General features: G+C 44.6%; 1 protein-coding gene across 4 annotated transcripts in view; it reads left to right on the top strand.

The window, feature by feature from the left end:
* The window catches only part of PBX1 (PBX homeobox 1), a 266955-nt gene extending 258918 nt beyond the window's left edge, over positions 1 to 8037 (top strand). For 3 of the 4 annotated variants that reach the window (XM_075067947.1, XM_075067944.1, XM_032806115.2), the window contains one exon: positions 1215 to 8037. Coding sequence is in view for 2 of the 4 variants with exons in the window: in XM_075067944.1 (XP_074924045.1) it covers positions 1215 to 1307 (93 nt within the window). In the remaining 2 variants the exon portion in view is untranslated. The remainder of the gene's footprint in view (positions 1 to 1214) is intronic. The other variant, XM_075067949.1, reaches the window with a different exon arrangement.
* The last annotated feature ends 2798 nt before the right edge of the window (positions 8038 to 10835 follow it).

Consider the following 10835-nt stretch of genomic DNA (forward strand, 5'->3'; position numbering starts at 1 on the left):
ACCCAAGGACACATGCATGAAGGGACAGTTTTACTGTGGCACTTGATGGCTGAAAAATGTCTCCTACATAGGAAAAATCACGCAGTATGTGGCAACTTTGCACCCCACACAAAAGAAAGGACAATCCGTCGGGCGGGTAGTGATGAAATGAGCCGAGCCAGAAAAGGGGGAGGTGGAGCAATGGCTCAGGGCACTCCACCTCTGGCAAACCCCATCCCATCAGATTCTGCATCCAATGGGATGTGCTGGTGTCTTTCAGGTACAGAGGAGAGACAAAGCCCGTCTCCTAGTTGAAGGCTATTTGCTTGGATGGCCAGCCAGTCACAAAAAGTGTGTCTATACCTGTAGGCGTCCGACCCACATCAGCACTGGGTGCTGCTCCTGTGTTTATGGTGTGGGGGGAGGTTTGTGTACACAATGCCTAGCACAAAGGGCTCCAGGATTGGAGTTTCTAGACACTAGACTAATACAAATAATCATACTAGTATAAACAGGGCAGATATACAGTGCCTCGCCCTGCTTTGAGCTGCAATGGGCCAGATGTCCAAGTTTTGCCAGCATAGACACGCCCAAAATGTTTGGGTTGGAAAGTTTCAACTTTTCACCCAAAATTTGACAATGTTTGTGTTTGGACTGAACATTTTCGGGGTTTTGACCACAAATGTCGAGGGAAGTGCTTTCCATTAAAATGGTGGTTTAGTCGAAACCTCAGTTTTCTGACTTTGACAGACAAATGTTGACCAGCCCTAATTTGGGGGTATCACCATCCTCTGGCCCCGTGCAGCACGAGGTTGTGGCACGCAGTCATTCAAAGTCTGCTCTCTCCTCAGGTGCTGCACAGGGCGGAGGGGTAAGTCTGTGGCTGTGCTTGGAGGGGCTGTTCTGAGCAAATATGAGCAAGTGGAAGCAGCCTCCAGTCAGCAAAGCCAATGGTGGGGATGGAGTCTGCCTGGGAGGTGGCGTTCAGGGCAGGTTGTCCCCAGGGGCAGGACTGAGGTACCAAGGGGCTCAAGGCCAGATTTTTAAAGGTACTGAGGTGTCCGAAGATGAGCCGGGCTCTCTGTCTCCAGTAATATGGAGCAGCTTGGCAACAACAAAATGTGTGAAGTGGCTGGAGCATGGTAGGAGCCAGCCAGGGGCAGAGGAGAAGGGAATGTTGGGTTTGGCCGTCCTGTTGATATAAAGCAATTGACTGAGCTCTTTGTTTCCCTCAGGCTAATGGAGGTTGGCAAGATGCTACTACCCCCTCATCAGTGACCTCCCCTACAGAAGGCCCTGGCAGCGTCCACTCTGATACCTCCAACTGATCTCCCAGCAAATCGCATCCCTGGCTGACCCCAGCCCCACTCAGGGCCGGGGGTGGGAGGGAAGGGTGCTCTCCTGACACTGAAGCAGTCAGACTGGAGGTGGAACCAATCAGCTAAACACAACAAGAGTCGCCTTCTCTTCTCTTCGTCGGGATGCTTTTTTCAGCCAATCTGGACACTTCTTTATACTCTTTTCCCTTTCTCTTCTGGGCAGAAGTCATCCTCGCCACCACTCCCTCCCCAACCTTCTCCTTGAAGGATATTTTCAACAGTTAGAAGAATTTAAAGAGGGGGAAAAAAACAACAACAACAACAAAAGCATCTGTCCATTTCCATGCTGGTGTTTTGAGGAGCCAAAATTTACCTCACTCCTTTGCTAACAGGCAACCCACTTCCTTCAGCTTCTCTTGCGCTCACACTACCTCTTAGCAGGAATAATTCACATCCGCTCTCTCTTCTGCTGCTGCTTCACCACTCTTCTGGTTCTGGGGACAGAGCTAACAGGACGCTTTCCTGTTCTGAAGCGATCCCAAAACCTCAGTGAGTCACTCCCGGAGCATTTCCAGTGACAGGGTGGATAAATGCATTCCCAGTGCTGCCAGGCGTGTAGGAAAAGGGAGCAAAACTCCTCTGCTGAGGCTCTCCTTGCTTTCAAAAGGTACCAGGACACTGTGCTTGCAAACAAGTGTAAACAGCAAACGCTAACCCTTCCCTCTACCACCATGCTTTGCCTCAGACCCCAAACACCAGCCATTCAGCTCTGCAGCAAACACACATGTGCAAAGAACCAAAAATATCCAATATTCTTTGCATCATGGTACTTCTAGGAAGGAAACAGCAGAGAGCAGCGAGTGAGAAACTATGGGCATCTGTAATGCTAACACTTAGCACTCAGATAGTTTTACCCAATCAAAGCGCTGCAGAAACACTGATGAGCGATTGATGGGAATGGGGCTGATTTGCACGACACTTATGTCTGTAGTGTCTTTTCTTGTTGGCACCGAGAGCATTGCACTGAAAAGCAAGCCAGGCCTGGCCAATGTTGTGTTCTGAGGAGGTGTGCATGCCTACCTGCTGGGGGGCTGGATGGGCCTGGGGTGCCCCTTCTGCAGTTACAGTGAGAAACAGGCTCATGTACCCATTGGTACAAGTTAGTCCTTAAAAGGTGTTCAGATAGCATCCTGTGATTTAGCAGGCATAAATGTTCCTTATAGCCAACAGATGAGCAGTGAAGACTGAAGGGTGAGGGGAGAGATGGATGCACACAGCCAATACATAAGTTGAATGGACTGGATACTTTCAGTAGCTTTTAATAAACCAGGTCTGTTTTTGTCAGGTGGGAAAATGCCCCATAAACTAAATAATTTTCTAGTTTGGGGATTTCTTTCAAATTAAGTGTCAGTTTCAGTCCTGCACCTTTTTGTGAATCTAAGATGTGACCTGATAAGTACTAAAATAAATCATGTAACATTCCACCCAGCCAATCGGCACCCAGGATCTTTCAGCATTTGTAGCAGGAGGGTTTGCGCCCAGTGTTGGTTCTCCTGCAGCTCTTGGTCAGCTGTAGGGAAGAGGGGCTCCTGATTGGCCAAGAAGGAGGCAGGGTTTATTCCTGGTGGAACGTTCCATTGCACACTAACAAAACAAAATGAGATAAGGAGGGAAGGATGCAGCCAACAGTAACTTTTGTGACAGAGTTAAAATAGATTGATCTTTGTCTTCAGCTGGAGGCCTCTCTGATGTGAGGGTGGTATTTCAAATGGATGAACATAGAGCAGGGCAGCTCCGGCAGCAAGCCCATCTGGGCAGGAGGGCAGCCTGCATTTAAAGTGCTGCTTGTGCAATGGGGGGGAATTGTTGCCTTTAATGGGTGGGATGGTATGAAAATATGCCTCATCTTCTCTTTTACGAACTGCAGCCCTGAGCCTGAAAACACGTACATGCAGTAGTCCCATTGATCAAAATGGGTCTGCTCAGAAGCAACAAGATAGGCAGGTGTGAGAGTGTCTCAAAAATCTAAGTCTTAAGAAGATCACTGTGTGGGGGTTAACTATGCATAAATGGCTAATATGCTAAATTGCAGAGCCATGTGATCATCCGTATCTATCCATGCACCTCTGAGCATATCACCTGCACTCTGCCACTGACCTCCACTGGCTTTTTTCCCTACCAATTCTGGTATTAGTGTAGTGCAGTTATTGAGCTGCTTCAAGTAGCCACCATTTGAAATCAAAGCTCTGCCAGAAAAATAGCCATCCCTCCACTGAAAAAAATGTAGATTGATTTGAGGCCAGACATGGTCAATAAACAGTCCCACAAGAGTTTATGGCCTTGAAATGCTGAGCCCCTGCAAAAGCTAGAATTGGGAGCATGATTCTGTTGAAATGGGAAGGTCCCAACTTACCAACAGGATGTACAACACTTACTGATAACCCTGGGAGGCTCCAAGGTATTGGTTTTGACGTTTGGGCCTATTTTTTAAATAGATGAACTAATTTGGCTGGATTGTGTAGGTTTCTAAAATGTAGGTACTTAGATCTCCCTCCCACCCCCCGAGTCTTGTACAGTTGGATTCAAAGCTTTTTAGAAACTTGGACAAAAAATGACCAACAAATTCTCTCACTGTCTCCCTACAATTTTCCAGTCAGCTGTGGTGCTAAGACACCCATGGTTAGAGGTGGAGGGATACAAAAAATAGTCCCAATTAAGGTCCAACATGTAAGCTCCCCCTCACACATACTTTACCCACAATGGTAAGCAGTTCTCCCACAAGTAGTCCCTGCACTGTAGTTCATTGTTTTTCATGGTTGTAACTACTCACTAGTGGGAGTAATTGCCCCATTCGGTCCTAAGCGTTGAAAAATTGTCTAGGCCATCTCTACCCAGCATGTATAGGACACATGATGGGGCAGCATGCTATCCTTGGACTGACTGGGACAACGCGTCCCATCCCATGCCTGTGTCTATAAAGCTTTTATACTGCATCCCATCATCACGTATTCTCTCTCGCCTCGTAGCTAGGTGATACACACAAACACCAAATCGCCCCCCAGATGTTCTCCCAGTATGGCATCTTGGCTATATCACAGCCTAAGGCCTTGGTCTAGCCAAGAACTTAAGTGCATGCTTAACTTGAAGCATGTGAGCAGTCCTGTTGAAGTCAGTGATTTCAGTTGACAAATGGGAGTGCTTATGGGCTTACAGTTCAGCATGTGCTTAAGTGCTTTGCTGGAGTGGAGTCTGTGGTCCAGATCCTGTGACTGGCTGTAGACAGATGGACTCCCCCCACACACACCCCATTGCCTGCATGGTGCCTCAGTGAAATGAAGAGGCCTCCATGTAGGTGCAAGGGCTGTCTGCAGAGCCAGCTGTGATGGTACCTCTTGAAAATGAATCATTTGAGAAACAGATTTAAAGCCATGTCAACATAAAGCAGCCTACCCGTGGCAATCCCTGCTCTGCTTGAGAATCGAATTGCGCCATTCACCTTCAGTGCAGCAGGGACCAGTCCTCAGAAGTGGTTAGCTGAAGCTGCATTTATCCTCCCTCTCCTTCTCCCATTCCCCACGGCACGACATCGACTCCTTTATGGTATTTAATGCGTCACATTTTTCGGTTTCCTTGTTCATTCCTTTTACATTTGTTGTTGTGACTGACTGGTCGGTTGCCTTTTTCTCACAAACTTTGAATTTTTTTTCTTTTTTTCTGCCCAGAAAATCCTAACTTCGATACCAAAAAAACAAAAAAAAACAAAATGGAATAAAAATTAAAAAAAAAAAAAAAACCTGCAGAAAATTTAAAAAAAAATTAAAAAAATAAAAATAAAAAAAAAACCTTGACGATTCTTTCAGCTTTATTAACATTTTCCATTGTTTCTTGCGATTTGTGTCTTGTTCTTTGTAGCATTGATGATAATGAACATTTGATAATGAATGTTCTTGTATATTCAGATAAAGGAAAAAAACCAAAAAAGCAGTCTGAATTTAATAGTGTTTATAATAAAAAAAAAAAAAAAAAATTAAAAATGACCCTCATCGCACGCAAAAGTGAACGGGGAAGAATTTCCACTCCAGTTCTTTCTGTGGCAAAAAGCGCTTCATTCCTGTATAGTTTATAACACCAAACTACCTACATTCATCTTCTCTTTTGGTTTGGTTTTTTTCCATGTTTTTTTTAATTTTATTTTGTTTTTAATTTTTCTCGCATTTGTGAATTAGTTCAAGAATGCTAGAAAACTGTAGAGTTGTGCACACTCATTTCCTCTTACACAATGTTTAAAAAGTGACAGTAATTCATTTTGTAAAACTTAAAAAAAAAATGGTTGGAATAGTGAGCATAATAGGTACATTCTAACACTTTATGTTTATTAACATTGAGACCCAGTTAATTACATTTTCTTTTTGTTTTGCGTTCCTTTTTTTTTTCCTTTCGGGGGCAATTATGATGATGATGATTATTATTATTTTTAAATTGTCCAGGACTAAGGCCTTGTAAACTTCCCTTCCTCCACTTTTGATGTATATTCAAGGTGATGTGAAAAGCTTAATTGGCAAAGATCCATTTTTTTTTGTTTGATTTTTCTTGTGGAATTGGATCTGCTGTGAAAGGACTTCACCCTGTTCCCCCTTCCTAAAAATTCAAACATTGCCGATCTTGGGCTCGCTCAAGTTCAGTGGATGTTATGAGCCTAAATACCTTTGTAGAGCTGGGCCTAAGTGCCATGGTGTGGGCCAAGACACTCATCCTGCTAGGTGCCGAGTGCTTCAGCAAAGGGATGAGCACTTGCAGGGGCAAGATTTAGCTATGGACCCCAAACCACACCTACTTAGCAAAGCTTTTCAGCATGTGCTTACGTGCAGTTACGGTCAACTGAGCACAGGGTGAAAGTTAAGCACTTGCTAAACGTAAGGATGTTTCAAAGGAATTTAAGGTTGTTCAGCACCCAGATCCTGTTGCATCTCTGCCTTAGGTGCTGTTGAAAATCCCAGGCTGAACTGCTTTGCTGAATAGTGATGGACTTCATACTTAAATGCTTTCCTGAATCAGGGCCCCTGTGAAATGGAAGACTTAGTCTCTGAGCTCAACCCTTTCAAATTGTAGCAGACCCAGCCTTTCACAGCACAGCTGGCAGTTTCTGTCTATAATTCTGAGCTCTGTCAAATGATAGGGTTTTGCTTTCCTTTTCATGATTGATCCCAGCAAAATCTTGCTGCTTCTCCTAGGGCTTGATCAAACCTCATTAAAGCCAATGAAAGACTCCAGTGAACTTCAGATCAGGTCTAAAAGCACTCGCCCAAAACACGATGTTTACAAAAATATCACTCCAGAACTTTGGCCATTACCATGTACTACATCAATATTTTGAATAAATGGATCCTCCTATTCTGATCACCTTGTTAGAATTGGTGTGGAGGGTTTTTTTTTCCCTCTTTTGTGTATTGAGAAGCTTCCCCGTTTCCTCGTTGGCTGATCTAAACTCAGTTAAGGCCTCATCCAAAGCCTGCTGACGTCAATGGAAATACTTTTTCACACAGTGTGTAATTAGACTGTGGAACTCATTGCCACACGATGTCACCGAGGCCAAGAATATAGCAAGATTCAAAAAGAAGTTGAAGATTTATATGGATAACAAGGATATCTAGAGTTACAATGCTAATAAAGAGTATTGAAAGGGAGAGAAAAAACTCACGTTTCAGGGATTAAAGCAACCTATTAGGGCTCAGGATGAGCCCTTCATGGGCCGGAGGGAGGGAGGGAGGTCACCCCACATCTGCCTGTTGTGGAGTTTCTTGCACCTTCCTCAGAAGCATCCCTTGCTTGCCACTGTTGGAGACAGGATACTGGATTATACAGATCATGGGTCTGGACCAGTATGACTGTTTTAGGAAAAGAATTCCACATACCTCAAGTGGGCTTTGGATCAGGCGCTAAGGTAGAACACGCTTTCACCAGTGCATGAACTGGACAGGAAGTTTGGAGATGAGTAAGATCTGGGTCTGTGGCCTCCGATCCTGTGACCACTTACACATATGCTTAAATTTACACGCATCAGGAGGAGGCGACTGTTTTCATGGGCCACCTCCCATGCAGAAAGTTAAGCACATGTATAAGTGTCTGTAGAACCAGAGGGCTGTATTTGGAAGGCAGATGTAGTTAGCATGATAAAGGAAAATAAAACACCAGTTACCTCCTGAAAATGATACAGTTAAAGGTCCCAGTTCAAGGAAAGAGGTTTATAAAACCATTAATTTTAACTTTTTTTTTCCTTTAAAGAGGTCTAAAAAAAACCCCTCAACTTTTCACATCACTAGTTGATTTTGCTTTTTATCTTGAAGCTTCCTAGAATACTTTAGCTTTCACACTCACGGTAGTGTTATAATTATTAAAATATAAATCAGACATTGCAGGGTTTTTGAAAAAAATTTCTCATTGCAAACCCTTTTCTTCTTGTAAAGATGTTCCAGTTGTTCTGAATTGCTTTTGCTTTGCTTTGCTTTGCCTTTTTTTTTTTTCCTAATGGATTCCGATTATAAAACCTAAAAAGACTCTGCTGTGACTTGGTTTTGAAACTTTAAGCTTTTCTGCTTCTGTAAAGACAAAGGCCTATGTCTTTTTGACCCCAACTGAAACTTTTATGTTCTATAATGTTACTAACAAGGTGTAGGTTTTACAGTCTCCTGATTTGTACTGGTAATGCATATTCCAAATAAATAGTTTCTTTTGTTGCAAACACTGGTGTATTTCTTGCAAGCAAAACCAAACTGCTGAACATGTCTGGTATTTGCATGACACAAAGCGGAAGCTAGTTGGAAAGTCAATTTGAAGGGCTGTGTATTAATCAACTCACATTCACCCCAAACCCAGCTCTGCCAATGCACCTCAATCCTGACCTGCAACACTGTCATACCACAGAGCTGGGGCATCCATAGATCTCAGAATGATTCACAAAGGAGGTCAGTATCATTAGGCCTATATTACTGATGGGGAAACTGAGGCACAGGGCAGTATCATGACTTACCCAAGGTCACCCAGCAGTTCAGTGGCAGAGCTGGGAATACAACCCAAGTTGCCTGAGTTTCAACCAAATGCTCTGTCCACTAGGCAACATTGCCTCCCCTTAAGCTTTCTTATTCATTAACACAACTTTCTGACAAAACAGTGCTGAAAGAAGCCATCTCCACTGAATCCACCTACTGGTGTCTCTTTGTTCAGGCCTCTTGTGGCTCCACCTAGTGATAGCATGTCAGTCCTTTGCATCAGTCTGTATTTTGCATACTAACCCGGTCCTAGGCCTCCACGCAGCTCTGTCAGTGCACCTTGTAACTGACCTACTTGTTGCACCGTCTCTAGACAAGCCCTGAGCAAAGATGTCAGATTCTGCTGAGTTGCCTTCCAACAGTCGTTCTTCCTCAGCATCACAGTGCTGTAAGAGACACGGCTCCTGGAAAAGCTCCTGACTTGGTCTGCCACAGCTACAGGTAGCTAGGATCATGAATGTAAAAGGAGGACAGGTACAAAGACGAGACTTTTCCAAGAGCAATTAATTGCTGCTCTCACTCTTTGCCATGACATGTCACCCTGTCCCCACAGAACGTCGGTCGGTTGCAAAGAGATGCTGTCACAGAAGCTAGAGAAGGAATGGACTTATTAGTGCATCTACTTCATCTTCCCCACCCTGACCACTGCTGGAGACTTCTCTCCCATGTAGTCTCCTGGGTTTTTGCAGCCTGGTTTCATGTGACCCCAGAGATGGAGCTTTCACCATGTCTCTTGGGAAACTAATGGGGCTCTGCCACGATTAGAAAACACTGCCTGGTGTTCAGCCTATGTTTGCTTTAGCTCAGTGGCATCCCCTTACTAATGCATGGCAGAGGGTAATGGTGAATCACACTTTAGGTGCTTGGTGTGGAGTGCTTCCTGACAAACCTTAGCCATGATGTTCCCCATATGGAATTCTGGTCTCAGTATTTCTCCACAAGTGGCACCCTCTTTCCAAGGAAAGCGTGTCTAATATTTTAGAAACAACTAACTCTGAGTTCCACTTTGAGTGTTAACAGTCCAGGCAATGTACGAAAACATCATGGGCTAAAACGTGGCAGAGCCCTGAATAGGGAAGTGAGCCATTCAACCCCGGAGCGAGCTACTGAGGTATGTCTACACTGCACCTGAAGGGGTGATTGCAGTACATGTAGACATACCCAAGCTAGCTTTGATCTGGCTACCTCACGTACCAGTAGCAGTGAAGCCGCAGCAGCACAGGCTAGCCACCTGCATGTATGGGTGCAGGGGAACCTGGAGATGTAGCCTGCAGCTTCACTGCCATTGGTGCCCAAACTAGGTAGCTTAAAGGTAGCTGAGGCATGGCTACCTGAGCTGCAATCACACTTCCACTTGCAGTGTGGACATGCCCGTGTAGACACAGTTCCTCCTGGGGGACAGCCTCAGTGTTAAGCCTTAAAGCCTGGGCCATGGTTGGTCTCCTTAGTCTGACTTTTTCTTGGTTGTGGAAGGAGACAAACGGGGCACTGCTGTTCTGCCTTTGCACAGAGGTGCCTGCGGCGCCTGAATGCAAGGACCTCTGTCATACCAGAGCCCAGAGCAAGGCAGGCATGGTCCTTGTGCGCTAGCCAATGTGCCAGACTCACTTTGACCCTATCAGCTTAATACCATGTGACAACGGAGCAGGAGGGCAAAGCTGACACCATACTGCATGTCTGGGCTAAAGTCCTTTCCACCTGAGCTTGTCAAAAGGTGTATTTTTTTGTATTATTTTTGTGTAAAAAAAAAAAAAAAAAAAAGCCTTTTGACAAAATTTGTTTTTCAATGAAAAGCCATCAGCTTTAGCAATATGTTTGTGACATTTTTGTAGTTGCCTTTTTTATAATAAACATTTTTCAGAATCACTGGAAATGGTTTGTTCCCCGAGCCCATGTTTGGGTGCGTGAGTGGGGCTGCTTTTTGCTAGTCAAAATGCTGCAACAAACTCTTTCAAGAACATTTTTGATTAAAATAAAGTGGCTCACTTCCATTGTTGTTTGCGGAGTCATTGGAGCCCTGCTGGTCCCAGGATATGAGAGAGAGACAAGGTGAGTGAGGACCAATTTAGTGGGCCAATGTCTGCTGGTGAATGAGAAGTTTTTGTACTCTGAGCTCTTCTTGAGGGCTGGGCCAGAAGAAGAGCTCTGAGGAGCTGGAAGGCTTGTCTCTCTCTCCCCAGCAGACCTTTGTCTAATGAAAGATATTACTTCATCTATCTTGTGTCTTTTAATAAAAAAAAAATCAGATTAAAAAAATTAGCATCAGTTTTGACCCCCACAAGACAAAATTTTTCAGGGATTTTTTTTCATTTAATTGTTCAGCTGGGTTGACTTTCCACTGCTTTATGCTGCAATCTTCGTTCACCTAAGGGTATGTCTACACTCGTGCTGAAGGGGCCATTTCCAAAGAGCCATGTAGACAGGATGGTGTGAGCGGCCAGATGCCCCATACACAAGCCCGGCTGAGACCTTAGGGATGTACTCAGAGTGG

This window comes from Chelonoidis abingdonii, chromosome 7, assembly GCF_003597395.2.
Source record: "Chelonoidis abingdonii isolate Lonesome George chromosome 7, CheloAbing_2.0, whole genome shotgun sequence".
In the NCBI taxonomy this organism is placed as follows: domain Eukaryota; kingdom Metazoa; phylum Chordata; order Testudines; family Testudinidae; genus Chelonoidis; species Chelonoidis abingdonii.